This window comes from Podarcis tiliguerta, assembly GCF_965153285.1.
Source record: "Podarcis tiliguerta genome assembly, chromosome: 8".
Lineage (NCBI taxonomy): Eukaryota > Metazoa > Chordata > Lepidosauria > Squamata > Lacertidae > Podarcis > Podarcis tiliguerta.
The window spans coordinates 32,141,820-32,164,317 of record NC_139541.1 but is presented as its reverse complement, the minus strand read 5'-3'; the positions used below and the strand labels follow the sequence as shown (position 1 = coordinate 32,164,317).

General features: G+C 40.3%; 1 protein-coding gene across 3 annotated transcripts; it reads left to right on the top strand.

Moving 5' to 3' along the window:
* Window positions 1–52: 52 nt before the first annotated feature.
* Window positions 53–19,183, top strand: LOC310684144 (uncharacterized protein). 3 transcript variants are annotated; one of them, XM_083454630.1, is made up of 11 exons: window positions 53–3,226; window positions 4,135–4,201; window positions 7,073–7,105; window positions 7,614–7,694; window positions 8,954–9,036; window positions 9,272–9,398; window positions 12,829–13,028; window positions 13,689–13,964; window positions 14,961–15,182; window positions 16,159–16,296; window positions 18,858–19,183. In XM_083454630.1, exons 2-11 carry the CDS (start codon window positions 4,143–4,145, stop codon window positions 18,905–18,907), a joined length of 1,269 nt encoding a protein of 422 aa, XP_083310756.1. In that variant the 5' UTR covers window positions 53–3,226; window positions 4,135–4,142; the 3' UTR covers window positions 18,908–19,183. The 3 variants fall into 3 exon arrangements, with proteins under 3 accessions (XP_083310756.1, XP_083310755.1, XP_083310754.1); XM_083454629.1 differs by having other exon boundaries at window positions 1,337–1,651; XM_083454628.1 differs by having other exon boundaries at window positions 1,800–1,896.
* Window positions 19,184–22,498: the final 3,315 nt, after the last annotated feature.

The window sequence follows — 22,498 nt, the reverse complement described above, 5'->3', positions numbered from 1 at the left end:
AAGAAGGGAGGTGACGGGAAAGGGCAAAGAAGAATACGCATGCGTAACGGTCAGTAGCGTTGTGCCGTCGCCCACCCATCGTCTGGTCCCTAGAATTTGTTAAAAGGGGTTGCAAAAGATCCTTACGCTCCTGCTGTGTCTTTGCAGAGGTTTCACTGACAGTTAATTGACCGATGAACGTTATATATTTGCACTTCCAGAGTGGTTCACAAAATAGTGCTAACAAATTCTAAAAGATCACATTAAACTTCTATAAAGTATTATTACCACTATCAGCACCACTACTATGCTTATTAGCCAGGTCTACTACTGTAAGACACAGCAGGAATAACAATGCTTGGATTTCTTGATGCTGCACATTATTTGCTGCCGTTGTTTATCCCACAGTGTTAAAGAAAAACCCCGGCACTATTTAAAAATTAAGAATTTAAGACAGTCCTTGCCAGTCTTCACTAAAAGCACTAAATGCCTTCACTATAAAATAAGGGATTTCTGATTTGACCTTTGTGAGGTTTGCTGTGTCATGCTGAATTGTTTGATAGCTTGTTATTTAGCTTAATTTAATTTTTTTTAAAAACACACTAATGCTGAAGTAAGTTCTAACTCAGGCTAAACCAACCCTGAGTTACTTCTGAGAAATAAGCCTCACTGGAACTTATACCTCCCCAGGATGAAGCAAAAACAGGATTGGAGCCATGCAACCATGTCCTGTAGTTGCTTATAGTTTTGGACCAGTGTTCGAAACTCACATTGTTCTAGGTGCATTTTGCCACAGGGAATTTCATTAGCGCAAGCAGCCTCTGCGCCTAAGATTTCAGATTAAAACTGCAGAGTGGAAGGAAAGGGGGACCTTTTTCTGCCTCCCCACTTCCAGCCACTCTGAAGACTGGAGAAGAGGCCCTCTTAAGAATATTAGGGGGATGAGCAGGGGAAGGACTAGAGACCATGTGAAAAATGAACATAACATTTTAGCTGCAGTTCATTCATTTTCAGCTTTCTATTCTTGTTACGAAAAAAGCACGCCTAGACATTCCGTTGTTGCGCCCACAATCTAGGTTTAAGGTGTCATTTAGCCCCTAGCTTTCATATATAAGTTTCTGTTTTGGACTAGGACTGGAAAGAAGCGGCAGGATCAGATCCTTTGTTGCTATTGTACTGTATTCGCACTCTTGACTGAATGACGTTCCTGTCCTTTGTAAGCCCCACTGGAAGAAAGGCGGCTGAGGAACATTTCGAATCAACAAGCCCGCTAAGCGTGCATAGGGATGCGTTTTGAGACCGGAGAGTCGCCGCAGACTGCCGTGCCGTTGCCATGGAAACCAAGCAGGCCGCGGCCTAGCTCAGCCGCGGCGCCGGGGGCGCTGTGCGCGTGTAATGGCCACCCTTCGCTTTCGGCCCTCGGGCAGGCAGGCGGAAGAAGGATGCTCCGCCCCGCGGAAGAGGAGGAGCCGGGGATGGGCGGTAGCGTGTTTGTCTTTGATTCACGCCGCCGCCGCTGTTGTTGCCACCGCTGTTGTTACCGTCCCTGCCGCGCTCCCTCCCAGTTTCCTCCTGACTGTGTTTCATCTGCGGGAAGGGAGAGAAAAGGTTGAGGCCGTTGCGGGGGGCGGCGGCGGCGGCGGAAGAAGAAGATTCGTGAAGCCTTGAACGTGTGAGTTGGGACGGGGGTGGGGGTGGGGTGGGGGCTCGACTGGGAAGAGGGTAGCAAGACGGCGATTCGAGGCGGGGAAGTGGATTGCATATTTGTTCCGCGTTACTCCCCGTGTCTCTGGGTTGTTTATAATCACCATTGTGTTTTTCTTCATCCGTCCTTTATGCCAGGAACTCAGGGTGGCATAACATGGTCCTCCTCCTCCCTTCCTCGCTACCATGTTATTCTCACAACAGTCCTGCGAGGTAGTTGAATGCGACAGGCTCAAGCTCACCCAGAGAGCTTTTGCTTTTTGGGGGATGTGTTTGAGTAGAGATTTGAAGCTGGGTCTTCTTGTTCCTAGTCTTACATACTTAACTGCAGTGGTGCATCGACTCATTATTTGTTTTAGTCTTTATAGCCAAGCTTTACTCTAAGGAGCTCAAAATGGTGTACCTTAGGCTGCCTCCTCCTTCCCTTTTTACCCCCATGAAGTAGGTTAGGTAGGTTAGGCTGAAAGGGAGTGACTGGCTGAGATCACCCAGTGAGGATTCAAATCTTGGTTTCCCAGGTCCAGTGCTGTAACCACTACACCATGCTGGCTTTCAATAACATTTGGTATTGGGGAGGCACACAAACACACAATCCACAGCAAAACTGTCAGATGGTCTACAATAAAAAATGCAAAACAGAATGAGACTCTTGCAAATCTTTCCCAACGATGAGCCTTTGAAGAAACTCAACATGAACCATTTCCTATTCTTCTCCTCCACACCCATATTGAAATTTTTTGGCTAAAAAATAAAAAATATTTTGGCAAAAAGACCCTTGTGGCTTTAGAGTGGGAAGCGCTCCACTCCTGCTCTCCCTCCCAACACCCACCCATTGCTACTTTTATTTTAAGCTGCCTTTTCTAGGTATTAGATTCAGGTAGGTAGCCGTGTTGGTCTGACACAGTCAATATATATATATATAAAATTAAAAAAAATGTCCAGTAGCACCTTAGAGACTAGCTAAGTTTGTTCTTGGAATAAGCTTTCGTGTGCATGTACACTTCTTCAGATACACAGAAACAGAAGTCACCAGACCCTGATATATAGTGAGGGGGGGGGGTTTCTCAGGAGCATAGTAGGAGATGGGTGATTGACTCAATGGGTATGGTAAACCTGTTGACGACTGTTAACGAGTGAACAGGAATCCAAGGATAGATGGACATAAATCTGACATCAGGAATCAGAAGACAGAGAAGCCAGTAGGAGAATACATCAATCTCCCCGGACATTCAATACAGGATCTCAAAGCAGCTGTCTTATTACAAAAGAATTTCAGAAACACACTTGAAAGAGAAGTTGATGAATGTCAACTTACCACTAAACTGAAAACTATGGGGAGACCTGGTCTCAATATAGATATTGGATTTCTGTCTCATTACATATGCTGATCATCTGCATACTATCCCTTGCTTTTTCCTGTAGGACTAATTGCAGTTGTCAACAGCAAATTCCTGGGCTGGCTTATGCAAACCTATGTGGCTAAGCTAGGGCTATCAAGAGAACAATAGAGGACATTAAAATATAATAGAGCTTCTTGCCCCAGGTGTGAGCCATGGGCTCTTGCCACCCATTGGCAGAGAGAGGGAGGCAGGCATCCGGCTTTTGTAACAATATTTATATATTTGGCAGAATTTGTATTACATGTCCTCTTCCTCTGCTTAATCAAAGAATCTCCAAATCCCTCCCTGCTATCTTAATCTATATTTGCGCTGCTTTGTGTGTTTTTTGCACAATGTATGTAATCGCGTTTGAACTGGTAGCCTGTAATTATATGCAGCATTTTGTGGACTGAAGTTCCCCAGAGAGGGTAAGGGTGTGTGTTTTTCTGCGCTCGTGTGATGGAAAAACATAAGGCATCATTCCGTATTGGAGAAGCAATTTTTTTTGGGAGTGGAAAAAAACAGAAAGTTCAGTCCACAACCTGTCTCTTCATTTAGGTGGGATCTGCCCCCCCCCCAAAGAATATCCCATGTAAGGTAGACTATCGTGGTACATAAACACATAAAAATATAGTTTCAAGAAGGTCACATACCATGGGGAAATTTCTAAATTTATAAACCTTTCAGTTAACCTGACTTGGGAAAATACATTTCTAATACTAAATATTAATAGACTTTGAATGTGAACCTGGAGACTCCCTCAAAATAAATGACATTAGAAAGCAAGTCTACTTGACTCAGTATCCTGGTAATATTTTTTGCAGTTCCTTCACTTTTTTGTGAGTGAAAAGGTGAATATAGTTAATGAACAAGTTAATTTGGAGTAAGAAAATGTCTTGAACATTTGGCCATTGTTTCATTTCAGGAATGAAGTGATAGTTTGAAGGAAACATGTGGTTCACTGTGTCTTTATTGGTGTAATGGTTGTCATGTGAAGAGAAGCTCTGTGAAATATTTTTATTTTGGAAATTATTCACCCTGATGAAAATAATAGTTATTTCTCCTCATATAGAAACTGAAATGTCTTCGTGGGTCAAAGTAACTACAGATCAAGCACAAACACCTGTTCCAGAAAAGAGGTAAAATAAAATTGCATTATCTGCTTGTTTTTCTACAGTTAAAAACAGTTGGAGTTTAATAATTCCAGAAGCTGTAGTTAAATTGTTTTACAACTACTTCTACTTCAGAGTTAGTAAAATGCTCTTAATTATTTAGTCGAAGGGTTGGAAATCTGTGGCACTCCAGATGTTATTGGATGCCAACTTCCATTAGCCCCAGCCTGCATGAGTAATATTCAGGGATGATGAGAGCTGGTCTAGCAACATCTGGAGGGGCAGAACTTCCCTGCCCCTGATTTACTCCCAATTTAATGATCATTTCCTTTTAAAAGCAACACAGTATATGTTTCTAAGTGCTCTGCTAAATACTTTGAAGTTGACATTTAATAATACAAGAGATAATCCCGTTGATGTCATTCAGAATTCTGTGCATAAATGTGAGTGCAATTATAAAACCTTTAGAAACTACAGGCGAGATTCACTTAAAAGGCTTCCACTTGCGCAGCAGGGCTTTCTACCCCTCTCCTGCCTTCACCCGCCCAAAAAGTGGTTCTGGGGGTGTCAGGAAAACCCCCAAATCAGGATGTAGTTGGGGGAGGGTTCTGTCTGGCAATCTGAAATGATTGTGCAGTCCAAACATTTGTTACAGTCCATGTGGAATTCTACCCCATAAATTTATTATGGTCACATGCTATCTCCCCCCTCCACCTCGTTAGTGTCAGGTATTTGCCTTAGTTCAAGTCAGACATTTGGTACTCCAGCTCAGTGCTGTCTACTGCTGTGCTGAGTGGCCACAGCTTTCCAGGGTTTCAGACAGAACTCTGACAGGCCTTCCTGGAGATGCTCGAGATGGAAGCTTCTGCATGCAGAGCATGTGCCCCTCTGCAATCTTGTTCTCCTTTCATTTAGTAAAGTCCTGTAGTGACTACCCACGCAGTGAAGAGGATGTTACCATGTGGCAGCATGGAAAATGCAGGGTGAGGGGGGCACTGTAATATTATTTAAGTACATTAAATAATAACAGCCTTTAGCTCATGGCATGATCAGTTGCCATGATTACTGGTAACCACACAGTGAGGTTATAAACAACCACCAAACAGTGTTTGGCCTTCTGCAACTACTCTCTCTTCTAGAATTGAGTGAGATGAGGAAAGCAAGTGGAATTTTAAAAAATGAGACTCTTTCCTTAGTAAGAAACATTTGAGGCAGTTGAAATAAATTATTGGTGAGAAGAAAAAGCATTTTCTGTATTGGGTTTACTGAATAATATTACCAATCTCCCTTCTGTTTTAGAAGCTAATAATAGTTTTCTCAGCCCGTTGCTAGCAACTGGTGCGCTGATGAGATAACCTTGACATTTTAAGATGGAACCTCATAAGTAGTTTCCTCAAGTATATTTCTTACATGAAAAAGCAGCTCCCTGTTGCTGCTTTGCACCACAAATGGCTGTTATTATCACATATTCCTTGGCAACGCTGCTTGTCCTGGGGGGTTTATCCCACCTTGTTTTCTAGTTGCTTCAGTACACCAACTAGTGCATGCCAAATAAATGTCTTGCACAGTGGGACACTTCTGTACCAACAAGGATTACTTGAAGAGTAACTTTACTTGGAGTAAGAGATTGGAGTTGTGTGCTATATTTAGTACCATTACATTGTTGGGCAGTATAATGAACACTGAGTTTCTTGGCCTCTTGGGCTTTATATGTTTGTGTATTTAGATGGAAGCTCTGCTTAAAGAGTTCAGAATGATGCTTCTTATGTTCAAAGTTAAGCTAATTTCTTCATCAGAACTGAATTTGTTTTTATCTGTCCTTTAGCTATAGTTAACAGCAAATGAGGCAAGACCAAGCAGCTGTCATCCTCTGATACTTGACTTAACTTTCCAGACTATACATCTGTTGTCCTTTTTTCTTTTGGATGGGTTTCTCTACCCAACCTGTGCAGACTTCAAATCCAGCAGCTTAAACAAAGATGTGTAGCACAGCTGGATTGCTGAGTTCATCTGGAAGGGGGCAGGAAAGGGTGGTTGCACTATTTGTGTCTTTCCCCGTGATATGGCTTCTAGACTTAGAATATAATATTACATTGTAGTGGTTCAAGGAAATCAAGTGATAATTCATTGACATGAGTAGCATGCTGCAGCTTCCTTAAATCATCGTATCTCTTACTTATTATTTTTCTTCTCTTAATGCTTTATGATGTTAAATAGTTTCTTTTTTACCCTGTTGAAAGTCTATTATGTTTGAGTTGCTCTATAGCTATCCCTCTCTAGGTTCAGACAACCTCTTTCCCAAGAAATCAGATTGTTGAACATTATCCTGCCTGTTCGGAACAGAATAAGCATTTCTTAAGATGCCTTGCTTCTAACTGGGTTTCTGATGCATTATGTTTACACCGTTTTCTTTTAATAGATGGTCCCATTGTAAAAATAAAAATGCTCTTAAGTATTTCTTCAGTTAAGAGATCAGAATTTAGTATGTCTTGGGTTGTAACTTTTTGTAAGATACCCTCAGACTTTTCATAGACCAATCTATTACACCTTTATTATCTCGTATATTTAATTCCCCCCCCCCCATCCTCCAGAGCATCAAAATATTTCATTGATTGAGGGATTTTTTTCCTTACATGAAGGGTGAAGGGTAGGTTATTATAAAAAAGAATATTAATACGGGCAACACTGGCTTCTGTTCTACAGCCATTTTTAAAAATACATAATTTCATATTTTATCATTTCAGCTTATCATTCTGTCTTAAAGCATTTGGGATTTATAAGGTCTTCATATTCTAAGACAATTTGCACCTTTTACTTCTACAGTGATGTAATTAATGACAGATGCTTGCAGCGTATTTTCTGCATATGTTAACCTACTTTTTTCCACTTTGGGTCTAGGCATAGACCTGGATGGATTCCACGACTTCTAGAGTAAGTAATCCTCAATGTTTTAATCATTTAAAATATTTTTTTTTTAAAAAACCTTCAAATAGTTTGATGGTTATGTTGTTTTTTTACATTTAAATATAAAAAGGAGACATTGCTTGTGCTGTTGTTGTTCTTTTGAATTAGCTTCTTCTCTGATTCACCCTACTAGCATTTGTTATCCTAGGTCAGTTGTTTAACTTTGTGGTTCTGTTTTGAGGGGAAAGAGTACACAATTTCTCTGACAGTAACATTTTTGGGTAGAAAAATAAGCATAGGAAGCCAATACCAGTTGTGCAAAGTGTGGTTGTATTTCCATGAGTATCCATAAGTGGCCAGCAGGCAAAGCTGGCTGAGGAATCAACCACCTAGTGGGATTTCTGGTAAATAACTGCACATAGATGAACCTGGCAATCTTGTACTATATTGTAAAAGTAGAACTGAGCTTTCCAGAAGAGGTGCAAACAATGGCAATCCAGCATCTTAAATATGTTACAATTTTTGTGCCTTACAGCATAAATCCTTACAAAACCTTTCAGAAGAGCTCTTACTCGTCTCCAGAGGGTTATTCGAAGGACTATGAAGATGCTAACAGGTTAGAGGGGGTTTTCTCAGTACTTATTTGAATAATAACCTGACCCCATCCCCAAAGCTCAAAGAAGATGTGAAACCCAATGTTAACAAATAAGCTCATGTCCTAAAATTTCTTCTTTTCATCAAATATATTGAGACATTTCAGGAAAACTGGGCTATATACTATTTTGAAACAGATACAGACCAATGGATTCAGCACATAACAGTGTTTTGACAGTTCAGTGTATTCAGTTAGAACGTAGGATTTAAGTATGGTTTCTTTTTACTTGGCTCTTTATGAATTCACTTTAAGGGTATAACATCATATGAAGTTCATACATACACTTTTATTTTTAGCTTTTAGAAAAAGCTGAATTTCCATAATATATTTATTCCCAATGGCTAGAAATGGCTGATCTCAAGTTCTCTTTGGGGATAACTGCGAAAGCCAGCCCATGTGGCTCTTACAGTTGATGGTGGCTTTAGGCAGGCGCTGATTCCATGCAAAGCTGTGGCCTTTGCATAGGATGCCCAGCACCACACTGACAAGACAGTTTCTCATGCCATGAGAGTACCCTAAATTTGGGAGGACCACAGCTCTGTGGTAGAGCACATGCTCAGCATGCACAAGGTCACAGGTGCATTTCCTGACATCTCCAGTTAGAAAAGGAAGGATAGCAGTTGGTGTGTAAAACTGCTGTCTTGAAATGTTGGAAAGTTGCTGCCAATCAGACAATGCCGAAAAATAAGTACCTGAGTCTTGCCTGCTATAAGCTAATTTCCTGTGCTCTTAAGTTGCACCTAGATATTTACTATATACTTTCAGCTTAGAAAGGTTATAAGGTGACTTACAATTCAATTTGAAGTAAAAACCAGCAGTTAATCTCTTAAATTGAATCAGATGGGGGCGGGGGACAGCAGCCCAAGAGCCACAGGTACACATAACATGCACACGTTATATATATATAATGCCATGTGATTCATTTATTCTTTATTTTATACCTTCATATTATTAAACATTGATTCAAATGTTCAATCAAATGCCTCCCTCAACAATATTACCAGGACACCCCACTATGCCCTTGTCTTCTGGTGTCCCAATTAGCTGTATCACTGATATCAGCATTGCACTAAGTGACCAGCTTGTGTGTTTCATCAAGAATAATGATTATGCATTAATCACACGCCCCAATATGAGAAGGTAAAGAGAGAGAGTCCTCTTCAATAGCAGGAAGTTTTATTTTAACTCTGCTTGATTCACTTTGTGTCTTGTATGGTTAGCTTTGAAGAACTCTTTGGGCAGCAATATCATCCATCAACAGGGAATGAAGATAATTATGAGAGATACCAATATTCTCAAAAAGGTAAGAGAGAGTTTCTCTGGCAGCTTGCACCAATGATCAGTGATAGGCATGTCAAATATTGTTGGCTTCTGTGTCTCAGTCCTGTGGGCCAAGATGCCTGTTATGTATTCCTAAATTCTGACTGTTTATTAGGAGCTATTAAAATGTGCCTACCCTGAAATTGCAATTGTCTTAGCAAGGAGTGGGTGCAGTCCTTTAAGCAACTCCACTTCAGCCTGTCTGGGTATCTCTTTAGATGATGACTACACAAAGGACCTTCTTCGGGACAAGCTGTACTTGCAGTTTTACCAGCAGTTAAAGAAGGAGTACAACAAAGACCGACCTTCAGACTGTGTCATTGTTTCCATCAGCAAGGATCAAGCGTAAGTTTGTTTTTAAAGATGTACTTAAGGATTCGTGCTGAGCTGTGAACTAACATCTTAATGTGTAATTTGGTATTGAGCAAATACGGCTAATCTTTTTAGGATTTCTCTGCTTCCATACCAAAATTTTACCTGAAATGGTACCAGCTGTGACAGTTATGCAAGCCTAAAGCCTGTACTACATGGGATGGCAGCGGGGGGGGGTGACTTTAAAGTTGGACCTGCCTTGTTTGCATGTAAGGAGAGATATTAAAGGGACATGCCAAAACTTTCGCTCAGGTTCTTTTCTTCTTAGCTGTGTTGGTATTGGAGCCTCTCTGGGAAAAGCACTTAGTGGCATGGGCAGTGGCGATAAAAGTAATGGGGGTCAGCTCCTACCACCCACACTCTTTGTGCCCTTTAAACAACCCCTCCCCCAAAAAACTGATTTGTATAGTGCGGCAGACTTTCATGTAAAGATGTGGGCCTGCCATGATCCAGTGCAGTTTGGGGCTTAATTCGTGTGCTTCTTGAAGCTGTTACTTTTGATTACCAGTTTATACTTAGCAGGAAGGCCGCTTTAAACAGTGTTGCAGTGTTGTTAATTTGTATCACGGTAAATACAGTCTTTATCCATCAACTAGCAGGTTGCATATATGTATCCCCCCCCCCTTTGATTTTCTTGTATCTTTTTGTAAACTGCTTTGAGGCTTTTTTTGCTTTTTTACAGCCAAGCGGTCTATAAATTTTATGACATTAATAATTACTTTTGAATCCAATTCTCCACGTATATCCCACCCCATACTCCTCTCTGAATCTTAAAAGTACAATATGAACCAAGAGAAGTTTCTCTTTTTTTGTATATTAAATACTATGAGTGCTTACATTAAGAGATTATTCTGCAATCTTAAAGTTTCCATTTATAAACCCACTTTTTCCTTGATCGCCCAAACAGAAATTTGATGTTCCCATAATGTAGTGCTGGTAATTAGACTTTAAAAAACAGCAACACACTTTCTCAATATTTCAACACTTTTTAAGATTAACGTTTGAATGACAAACTAAGCTGAATGAATCTTGTTCACGAAGCATACTCTAGGTTTACAGGACTGTGGGTTTTCATAAAGTTGGTAGTCTGGCAGCCTGTAAGATTGTTTAATCAATTAGATTGTACTGTTACTGAGTACTGAGTGTTTATGTAAGCCGACTTGGAATGCTAGGAACTTCAATAAGCATATAAGCACCTGATATTTAACATTCTAGGTTGCTTCTTAAAATAGCTTTAACTTCTTTTATATTCTTCTTAAAACAAAATACATATTTATAGTCTTGTACTCAACTACTTGTTAAAACCTTTCATTGTTTTTAACATTTTGGTGTGGCCCCTGCCCGGAATATTTTCTAATACAAAGGGTGTCTATCAGTTCGAGACAAATATGATGCTTCTGCTTCTAAGCTATGAAATTTCCATGATATTTCAACCAAGTCTTTCTCACTTTGTCATTCCAACCTGACTCTTCAGTCTGTTATAATATTAACTAGAGCTTCTTAATTTGCTCCGAAACCACCCCACTGAAAACTATTTTCTGATTCTCCACATAATGGTCAAGCATATTTTGAGTCAAAACAGTAATGGCCATCTCTTTTAAAGTGCCACAGTTAGCTGTAGGCTTTCACTGAAAAAGTTACCAGCATAATTTGAACACCTTATTCACTGAAAGTATATTGAATCTGTGTGATGATGTTTAAGCATGCCTTAAATATTCTTAACTTTCCCTTGGATATTATACTAATAAGAAAAATATAGGGTGGTTGTATTAGATTTTTTGCTTTGCTTTAGTAAGCGATTTCCATGACCTCTTCTAATTTCCCATCCAGTAGCACATGGAAATGTTGAATACATTTCTGCCTTTCATCCATTGGGCCGCTAATATCACTAGCAGATCTTGGGAGTCCATAGAGCGGGATATATTGGATATATCAATCATTTGGATCTCTGGTTAGACCTCTTCCTACAATCTTCAGAACACGAGCACCTTCCTTTCTGGTTGAATGACCGCCTCCCTTTTTAAACCCAGAAGAGTCATTGCAAAGTAACACTTACTAAAACGTTTGCCCAAATGTAATAAAATGTTAGTTAGCAACTGTTCATACTTTCTCAGGTAGCTGAGGTTAATGCATGTCTTTAAAGCTCTCTAATATTGTACTTTCTATTAATTTCAACATTGGCAATTCATTTTACACTTCATGGACACAGACTTTTAACATCACAGTGCGTGTTCTGTGCATAGTACCTATATTTTATATTACTGAAGCTCCAGGTATGTGAACCAACATATATTACAAAGGCTGGGGTACCCATAGTTAATCACATTATATCATCCTGGCTGGCACTCAGTGCCATCTAACTGGATAAACTTGAGTGTTTTGCCCACATGATTTTATCTTTTTATCTTGGTTGTAAAATTAAAGCCTTTGAAATTGATTTCCTGTCCATATTTAGCTCGGAATGACCCAGATTGAGAACCTAGTTGCATTGCCATGATTTCATAATACGAAAGGTTTTTTTGTTTATAAAGTGCTAGTAAAAGTCAAAGAATACATGTACTGCCATAACCAGGTGGTAATTTTCCTAATTACTTTGATATTTAATTCTTGCTGTCCTACCAATTTGGATTCAAAAATACATTTAAAATAACAGAATATAAAGTTGACATGTCTTCACATACGCATTACCAATTATGGTGCAATTAATCACACAGTGATAAACAAATTTCCATACACACCTGTTTCCAAACCCCACAAATTCCTATTTTACAGGTGTTCATGAGTCCACACTTAAGTGTATTTTGTCCAAATGTTCCTTGACGCCAAGCGGTTTTGCAGCTTGACAGTAACTGGAAAATTGAACCCATGTATCCCAGTTCAGGACTCTATGCAGCCTTGCTTGAATGGATTCCTCAGGCAGCCAAAGGCTTTGCTATTCAGTTTGGTATGATAAAGAAATCTGTGTTTCCCAAAAGGGAAAACTAAATGAAAATAAGAAGAGTATTGCCTCACCAACAAGTGCATGTCAGTATAGAGCATATAGTTAAAAAGTATAATTGAAAATCATAATATGTTGTCATACACTCTTAACATTCAATTATAGCTTCCAACCCTAAGCTCTGTATAAACCCTGCAGTTGGGATAGGCCTTGTTCACAATAGAGCTTCCTTTTGCATAAACAACTGCTCAGTTATTGTTTAAGTCCACCATCCAAACCAGATCTGCTCACTCTTCCCAGTTCCAGTGGGTTGCCTGAATCCCAAAGGAATACTGTTGACATAACAAGTCTGGTACTCTTGAGTCTTCTCCGTGCACACATAATGGCAGCGACTAGAACACTGGCACTAATATTTGGGGAGGAATTATTTGTAAAATAACCTGCTTCTTCTTTTTTTCCTTCAAGGGAATATTCAACAGCCATAGGCCATCGGTTGCAGGATCATGGCCTTATTGTGGAAATGATATACCTTACATCTGAATCAGGTCTTACACGTGCCCTACAAGAAGTTAAAAATGATGGTTCCCCATTCTGTGTTCTTGTTGAACCATCTAACGTAACACTTTCCTCTTGCACCGTAATCATGCTTCATCAGTCTATCAAAAGTAAGTTTAGATTCATTCAGAAACGGTCCCCATTCATAATATGCTATCTAGATCTCCTCCTCAACACATACACAATATTAAAACATGTCACAAGTTGGAATAATACTTCTAACTGAAAATTAATACTGCTTCACAAAACTGCTGGATGTGCTGAGGAACACTTTTTACATTTATTAAATATTCATACAGTTGTAAACCCTTTCTACACTGAGCAAAATTTATTTCATCTTACTGGAGGGTGTTTTTGTACACTTCTTAGATTTCGCCTTCTGTCTGAAACAATAAAGTAAACCATTGGATTGGGTATTTTCTCTGGATCTTAAAAAGCAAACAAACCCACCTTCAACACTAATTTCTTAGAACTGTTCCTCTAGTTAGAAATGTTTTTGTAAAATTGTTCCAAGCATGAAATTAACTTACTTTAAATGAACACACAAATGAGATCTCAATAGTTAAATGTGCACATTACACTTAATAGAACTGAGCATGTTTGTGTTGAATCATGAACATATAACATTCAGTTAAAAATATAAATTTGCTCGTATTGAAACAGACGTTGACTTTGAACTTCAGAATAATGGTTCAGGAACACAGCAGTTTTGTGTTTGGTTTTGTCTTGATGTAACCTTTTAAAAAGCAAGGTATCTCTCTTCTCCATAGTACACCGTAATATGCCCATGGAGGATGCATTGGCTCTGATAGCTAAGGCGTTTGAGAAAATTTGTGCTGAGCGCGAACAACAGGAACGCACAGAGATTTCACACAAAGCAGCTGATCTGGCGAATGACTACCTAGAGCGGGATCTCTATGACAGTTACCATGTGCCTCTAGGCATTAGACATCTCCTCTTTCTGTTAAGTGAGGGAAAACATTTGTATATGGAAGAATTGAACTCAATAAGTGACTTCCTGAAGACCAGGAGAAATAAGCTTGAAGGTATTCATTACTTTCCCACCTGTTCCCCAAGAATGTCCCTATAAATCCCACTATTTTAAAACGGGCTCTTGGTTAAAACTTATATTAAAAGTAATAATCAAAATATGGAATGTGAAGGTTAATCCTACCCCATCCCCAAGCCATAAAATCTTACTTCTTACTGGAATGTGAACACTTCTTAAAACTACCTTGCTCTTTTTTTGGCTTTGTAGACATAGATTTATAATGTGGTATTGGTGGGTAATATTTCCAGCAGGTCTTGCCTGGGTGTGTGTTGGTGGTTAAAATGAATCCAGACTCTCACATGTACATCACACGACACGCATGCACACAGCTCTTCTTTACACAGTGACCCTTGTTTCCAGCTAGGCCTTCAAAGCATGTTGTTACTGCTGTGCAAGAAGACAGTTTTTAAAAGTCCCGTTCATACACTAGCGGGGGGAAACTGCGTGTTTTTATCGTGTGGCAGGGCTTTTACTGTTGCTTGCTAAGTTCTTAATGATGGAAGGCAGGAATTAAGCTACTTAAGGAGCAGCAACCACATTATGGGGTGACAAGAAGTATTCCATGGAAGAGCCCCAGGCCAGTGTGGAAAAACAGTCTTAAAGAGCAAGCACTTCCATTGTTCGTTGCCACCCTCTGGTAACCATCACATTTCACGTGGCAAAAAGACATTACACTTATAACAAGTTATTAAATTAAAATATGAAACCTTAATATTCGCGAAAACAATGGCAGACCCCGACCCCTTTATTATGTTCTGCAAACTGAAGAGTTCAGAAGCTCAGTCCTTAAAATAAATTAAACTTACGTCTGTAAATCTAACTTGAGGCGTCTTTAAAAGATCTGAGGTATTTCCCTGAGGGGAAAAAGTAGGTAGTTAAAGAGCGTGTTATTCCCATAAATCAGAGGCAAACTGCAGTCTTTGCTTTTAATAAATCGGGTGTTCACTAATCATTGTGTGTTGCTTGCTAACTCTTGGTTCTCCTAAACCAGGCTTTGTTGCAGAAACAGACCCTTTAGCTGTTGCAGCTGAAGACACGGTGTATCCAGCAAGTGTCCGGCCAAGCACTAGTGCTCTCCCCCAGACTCTAAGCAAACCCCCGCCCCTTCTTCCAACTCCTGGCCGGAATTCTGTGTTAGGCCAGTCATCTGTATCTTCAGCTAAGCCAGCTTTGTTGGGTGAAAGACCGTTGACGGGTCTTCTTCCCACACCAGGTTGGTAACCCTGTTAACTGTATTGATGTTTTATTAAAATTTACAGTGAAGCAGGGAGAGGAAAGTGGAAATAGAAGGGTGGGTGTGGTTGATGGTTAACTCTGGCATAAGACCGAAGGTGAGATGAGAAACCCAGGGTAACTAACAGTGAAACTTAATTGGTCCACCAGAAATGTTAAAATATGCATTGTACATACATACATGCTACCTATGCAGTGTAATATCACTCTTTGAATCAATTTCTTTAAAAACAAAAAATCCTTTGGATAAGGCCTACTGGAAAATAACTACCGTATTTTTTGCACCATAACACTCACTTTTTTCCTCCTAAAAAGTAAGGGGAAATGTCTGCGTGTTATGGAGGGAATGCCTACGGGTGGCATGCCTACGGATTTTCCTCCTCTAAAAACTACGTGCGTGTTATGGTCGGGTGCGTGTTATAGAGCGAAAAATACGGTATATGAAAAACTACCTCCTTCAATATGAGCATGTCCAGATATTGTAGTTAATCAGCAGAGGCTGTTCTCTGCATCTGCTAGCACCAGAGGCAAGTTGGGCAGGCACACGAGAGAGGGCCTTTTCAGTGGTTGCACCTACACTGTGGAACTTCTTTCCTAGAGAACCTCGGTTGGTGCCTTTTCTGACCGCTGACCATTAAGTGAAAACATTTATTAAGACAGGCCTACTGCTTGTTGAGTTAATTATATTCTGCTGGTAGGCGATAGTAGGTGCTTTATACTTGGCTGCTGTTTCTATCTTACCCTGCTTCTTAGCTGCTAGTTGTGCAACTTCTTGGTATATTATTACATACTAATCATTGATATATGTTAGCAGCATGGGGTGCATATTTGTGGAAAGGCAGGATAGCAACCATAGTGAAATTAAATAATAATTTCTACTTTGAGTGACCAATTAATAAAGAAATGTTGGCCATTTCCCCCCATTCCACGCTTTCTTCTTCCCTCTTTCCAAACAGGGCTGGCTGGCCCAAAGGGCAACCCTCCGCCACTTCTGATAAAGTCTGCTAAAAGACCAGTCCACCTACCTCCATCTCCACATCTGCCTGCAAAGCGGCCACTGCTTAGTGGCAGACCGGGCTTGCTGCCAACACCAGGTGAGAGCTGAGTAAGCTTGGTGCTGAATGCACAGGAATGAAAGGTGGTCATTTTGCACTTCCGATAAATATTTCCCCAATTCATGAAATGGGGTATGGAGTAGTGGGCAGCCTGGTGAACTTCACCAAGGGTTCAAATACCTCCTGGGTGACCCACATTTGGTACTGCAGGAAGGAGCCTTACCCTTGAGCATCCATTCTCTTCATCCACCCCGGCTCTTTGATTGAATTTGCTATTTTCTGCTTGGAGCAAACTGTATTATGTTGTTGCATAAAAACTGGTAAATCACGGTTGGCACTTCCTTTCCAAGAGCTAGGATCGCAAGTCAAACTTGGCATTATGTGTGAACAAGTCATTAAAAGTGTTCCATCCATTATACGAGGTGCATAATGTTATACACATGTTATACACAGTGCCCGATGCTGCTATGTGAAGGGCTGGAAATATTTTTTTCTTGCTCTTCACACAGCAGTAGTGCATGTTTGTGAACACCATAGGGGTGTTGATTGGTAGGCAGCCACACCCACTTGTCATATTTGGACTGAGAGGGCAATTCTGATAAAGATCTGGCCCTTTATCTGAGCAAAAAAGCTTCCCCATCCTTGCCCAATAGATTTGGAACAACTTCAGTAAGATTTCAAATGTAGATTTCTCATTTCTAGATGTTGATGAGACTGGCTGGGTTAATGGTGACCTTCTTTGCAGAAGATGCGTGCAAAATTTAAGTGGGCAAAATTCAGCAACTGCAAACATGATGCTCTAGGACAGTCTTTTGGTGCTTTCCAGATGTTTTGGACTACAATTACCATAATCTCTGTCCACTGATTGGGGTTGAAGGGAATTCAGAGACCAGCAATATCTGGAGAGGCTCACGTTGGGGACTAAGGAGGGTGTTCCACTGTTTTTGTGTGCGTTTAAAACCTTAAAGTCAAACTTCTGTACTACTTTCACAGTGGTATTATTAATTAAATTTATTGATCACTTTTTTTGCCAAGACAACTAAAAACCACTTGCAGTTCTTTTAAACATATAAGTGCAAACACACATTAAAACTAGCATCAAAAAACAATCTAAAAGACAAGTCAGTTTTTAAAAACTAGATTAATACATTCCATCCATATAAAAGGACCATAGATAATTAAAAGCCAAAGGCTTGACGAATGATGAATGTTTTTGTCTGGCACTTAAGCTATGTAACAGTGGTGCTTGGGGATGGTATTCCACAGTTGGGGAGCCACCACTGAAAAGGCCCATTCTCATATTGCCACCCTCTGGACCTCCCATGATAGGGGCACACGAAGAAGGGCCTCGGATGATGATTGCATGGTCCGGGGACTGGGGAGAGGTAGTGCTTGAGAAAGTAGATCTCTCTTTTTTCCATTCATGCCTACTTCTTCATAATGATTGGAATCTTGAGCTAGGGCTGTAAATCCTTGAATTTACAGGATAGAGAATTGTGCTCACTTGGAAGCTGGAAGAAAATTTTATTCTGAAGCTCAGTGGAGGGAGGTGCTAAACAAATAGTTTGCAATCCTTCTCACACTTTGGCACTTCTTTCAGGGTTCATGACTTTTGTCTAAGATTAATAAAATAAGGAGCCTCAAAGACCAGGATTGCTGTGGCCACTATGGTATTCTTTTTATCCAGTTATACAGTTCCCTGGCTTGATGAATATTATTCAGTCTTGTTATGGCTCTTGCTTCTCTAGATAGTCTCCTGAGTCCAAAAGCTTTGCAAAGCTCTGAACTCTTAGTAATTGTCAACTGAAGCAGACTTCATTTATGAGCTAAGCTAGGAGCCAGTTCTTTTTGCATGCATATATTCTTTATACTGCACTAACAGCAGTTCATGTTTCATATCAAGTAGCATATGAGAACACCAAACTGTACAGTCCTGTGGATGTGGGCCAGGACTGTATGCAGTCCATGCCTGCAGCCTTCATGACTGCCAAGAAATATCACGGCAGTGTCTGTTAAAGTTCAAAAGGTCAAATTGCTGCTCTTGGAGCATATCCGCACCTCCCTCCCCAATGCTACCTCATTTTCCAAGAGATCCATTCAAAATTCTGTGAAGTGCCCCAAAATGACTTTTGGAGTAAATTGTGCAAATTTAAGTCCACATTGGCAACTTTTGTGAGATCCCAAGCCTTCACAATCCAGGCTGTTCTCAAGTGTGACTGAACCATAACTGTTCATTGGTCCTGGTTTTTCTATCTCTGAGTCCAAGCTAATATAAATGAGAGAAGTAGACTGATTAAAATGAGAAAATACAGTGAATTTTCAGCACCCTTAGGATTCTGGGAGAGTTGAAGAGAGGCTTGTAGGAAAAACGAGTGCATGCAGAAAGTGACAGCTGCCCTATTCTGGTTTCAGTTTTCCAGTTTGCACTGATAAGTTCTGAAGTAAAGGAATGGTTGGGTTTTTTGTTTTTTTGCATTGTATTTTAGTCCAGACAAGAGGCTGTTTTCTCGCATGTAGAAGGCCACTTTGAACATTAAACATGTTCTATAAAAATTAAAGGCTAAGAGTGTTTCACCACTTAACTCTTCTTCATTTCACAGTTGCTAAGGCACAGCATCATTGGGTACCCAAGCCAAAGTTCCTAGCTTGACTGGACACCTGGATTAAATGGAGTACACGGCAGTCCCTGCTTGCATCATCCCTCTTACAAGACGGCAGCACCTGACAAATGTGTGTTAGTACACCAGACAAGCTTAAATGTGTATTGTTTTCTGTTGTACACTTTCCTGGGTACTTTCTTTTTTTTTTACTTAAGTGGCAGAGTGAAATAGGTGTTTGTGGAACTATCAGTATTGTAGATTCCCAGTACTAACATTTTTTAAAAAAACCAATATCATCCCAGAATAAAGGACTTATTTCCACAGTTTGTCATTTGATTTCTTTGTGACTTAAGCTCCACTTAGATAATTTGTCTGGTGATAAACTTGTTCCTCTGTATATGTAAGCTCCTAGCCAGACTTGAACACTCGTTATGAATACTTCGCTAGCCTTTGGGCCACTCATTATGCTTTTCCAGGAGATCCAGATAAATTAGTTTCCACAGTGTCTGATGTGGCATTGTAAGATTCAGAAAAACTATGGAATAACTTGCCTCACAGACATTTAGCCATAGACTCTCAAAACTAAACATTGCCACAACTTGCTTTATATTACAATATATATATATATGCATGCATTACTGCTCTCTCAAGCATTGCAGGAAATAATATACTCTAATTCCACTTGCTATTTTGCCTTCTTTAAACACAAATCACATATTTGGCCAATGGTAACAGTTGGAACAGTGTGTTTTTTTTCTTTTTCTTTCTTAAGGCAGTGTTTGTTACAAACAAATACTTTAGGGCTGCTTTTGCAATATTCAAGGATGCATTCAGTGCTTAAAAACCACAAGATAATAAAAAAATAAATTACAAAAACTGCTCCAAACCTCTACTCAACAAATTGAGGGCTGCTGATTCCTGATGCACTACTATTGGTGTTAACTACCATTCAAAATGTAAATTTTCACAGGACCCTTGCAAGTGTCAACACTTTATTAGTTTTCTCTGTTTCATACTTAATTCCCAGCCCTACTGCATTTCATACATCGTGATGTTTTAATGTCCTATAAAGTACTTTCCAACCTGAATATAACCCCTGGATGTTGCACTGGCTTATTGGGGAAGACTGGTCTTGTTGAGCTCTCTGTGCATACAGTTGGGCACCAGGCATGGCATTAAGGTTGACACCTGGCTGCTTTTAAACTGGATTGTTGGCTACATACCCTTAATCACTTGAAAGGACTGCTACATGTCCCCTTGCACATACCTGGAAGTGAAGCAGGAAGTGCTTCCCAAAAGACGCATCTGTTGCCATGGGGAGCAGGGGAGCTACCACCACTAATGTTCTGCATTGTTGCTACTGTTGTACACACACACATCAGATGCATTCAGTCTGACATATGGCTTGCTGGTTTCTGATACATATGGAGGCGACTAGCACAATCGCTGTTGCTGATGCCTAGAAGAGATTAAGAATAAGGGTGCCACACTGCCCCGCCATTTTAATAAATGGCAAATCCCAAAGGGACTGGTGATTACATTTTACATATGATAACAATAGAAGAATCTCTGTCCACCCCCCCCCCACTTCTCATGAAATTCCCTTCCAACAGAACTTACAGCTCAGCCAATCTCCATTTTAAAGAATCACTGGCATTGTATTTTACAGTTTCCATTGCGCATAGTACAGCTTTGTCAAACTGTGCCAGTTTAGTTTGACAGAAGAGCTGTAGTTCATACAAGTAATCATCCTGAAGATTAATCACAAACAAGGTATGTTCTCTTCCTCTTGCATTTCTGAGCTTACTGGGCCACTTGTTTTTCTCCAGAAGGGGGCATCCTTTAACTGGAAGAAATAAAAAACTATTTTTCCCAAATTTGCCAAAGTAGTAGGCATGAGAGGAAAAGGTGACATTTCTGTTCCAGCAACCATCATACGAATAATATGTAATCTTGCAGTTACAAGTAACAACAAAGATACGGGATTTGTATATAAAATCAGGTGTCTTAAACTGACCAGTTATGCTTTTTCTGCCTTTATTCATGCTATTTATAAACTGCTTTTCAACAGAACGCTCTCGAGAGATGGTTCGCAAGAGTCTTAAAATACAAACAATACATATTTCTCACTGCTTCACAAGAACATTAAAAAAACCCATACAAAATGAAAAAGAAACCTAGCTAAAGTAATAGAAATAAACATGTGGAACTATACAGCACATAGAGTCTCTGCTAATCTCTAAGCAGCTGTCTTAAGTATTTTCAACTATCTATGAAAGGAGTCTATGGAAAAACTGACTGATGGGCCAGAGGAGTCATCAGGTAAAAGGCCTTTCTCTTCCTTTGCCCTAGATTATAAATTGCTCCTCTCTCACATTGTTCTAGGGCCTAGAATAATATTGTGGGGAGCTATACCTTACACCGAGCTAGCTTACTTGAGATTCTTCCAACTCCTTTTATTAATGTGTCCTCATCTGTGTATTGTCCTTTACCTGGGGAAGATAAGGCAGGAACCTGCCCAAAAAGCCAGTTTAGCCCAGGATCCTTCACTCCACCCCAGCGTATTTTCCAACCCCATGGAATCCTGGAATCGCACATGAAGAAATCACAGCAGGTGGTCAGCCAACCTCTGCTTTAAAATCTCCAGCGAAGGAGAGTCCACCAACTTCCAAGGGAGTCCATTCCACTGCCAAATGGCTTTTACCATCAGAACATTCTTCCTGGTGTTTAGTCAGAATCGCCTTTCTTGCAGTTTGAATCCATTGGTTTGGGTTCTACCCTCTGGAGCAGGAGAAAACAAGCATGCTCCATCTTCCATGTGACAGCCCTTCAGATACTTGAAGATGGCTATGTTCAAATCTCCGCTGGTCCTCGGTATCCAGTACTGTGGCATGCTGCCTCTGAAGCTGGAGGTTCTATATAACCATCATTCATCCTGGCCATAAACTCGTAGAGCACATGCTTTCTGTGCAAAAGTTTTAGGTTCAGTCTCCAGGTAGGGCTCTGAAAGATCCCTCGCCTAAATGTTGCAGAACTGCTGCTTGTTGTTACAGACAATACTGGGTGAGATGGATCATGAGCTGACTCAGAATCAGACAGTCAAAAGGTACTGTGTCATTTAGATCAAACCCCAACACTAGAGGCATCCCTGCTAGGTGGCCATCTGGTACCTACTTAAGAACCTCAAACAAATCAGACCATTCCTGATGTTTTTCCAAAATCTCATTGCTTGTCTTTTTCTCTCGTTGGTTGGGACCCTGTGGAACAATTTTCCTCCATCATCCTTCGGTTACTTGAATATGCCTAGCATCACCTCTCCTATACCTCATCTCCATGCAAAACATACCCAACTTTTTCAACCTTTCTTCATAGGACTTGGTCTCCCAGTCCTTCACCATATTTGTCACCTGTCAGGGAGCCAGTTAGCAACACAGGGTGAGTGAAGTTAACTCTTTATTAGAAGAAGCATGGCTGGCTCAGGAGTGCCAGGCCTAATGAGTACTGCAACTCCTCTTGGTTGGTCTTGCCTCTATGAGGCAGTTGTGGAGGCTGAAGGTCCACAGCTGACTAAATTTCCTCCCCGGCAAAGTGAAACTATGCAGGGGAGAAACCTGGCTTCTTCACCAGCCTGAGCCAACTCT

Bases quoted from the DNA above. Each gene is read 5' to 3' on its own strand.
- LOC310684144 (XM_083454628.1), top strand. From the start codon at position 1,815: ATGCCAGGAACTCAGGGTGGCATAACATGGTCCTCCTCCTCCCTTCCT. The intron at 13,029-13,688 runs GTAAGTTTAGAT...TCTTCTCCATAG, and splicing joins GCTTCATCAGTCTATCAAAA to TACACCGTAATATGCCCATG. The intron at 13,965-14,960 runs GTATTCATTACT...CTCCTAAACCAG, and splicing joins CAGGAGAAATAAGCTTGAAG to GCTTTGTTGCAGAAACAGAC.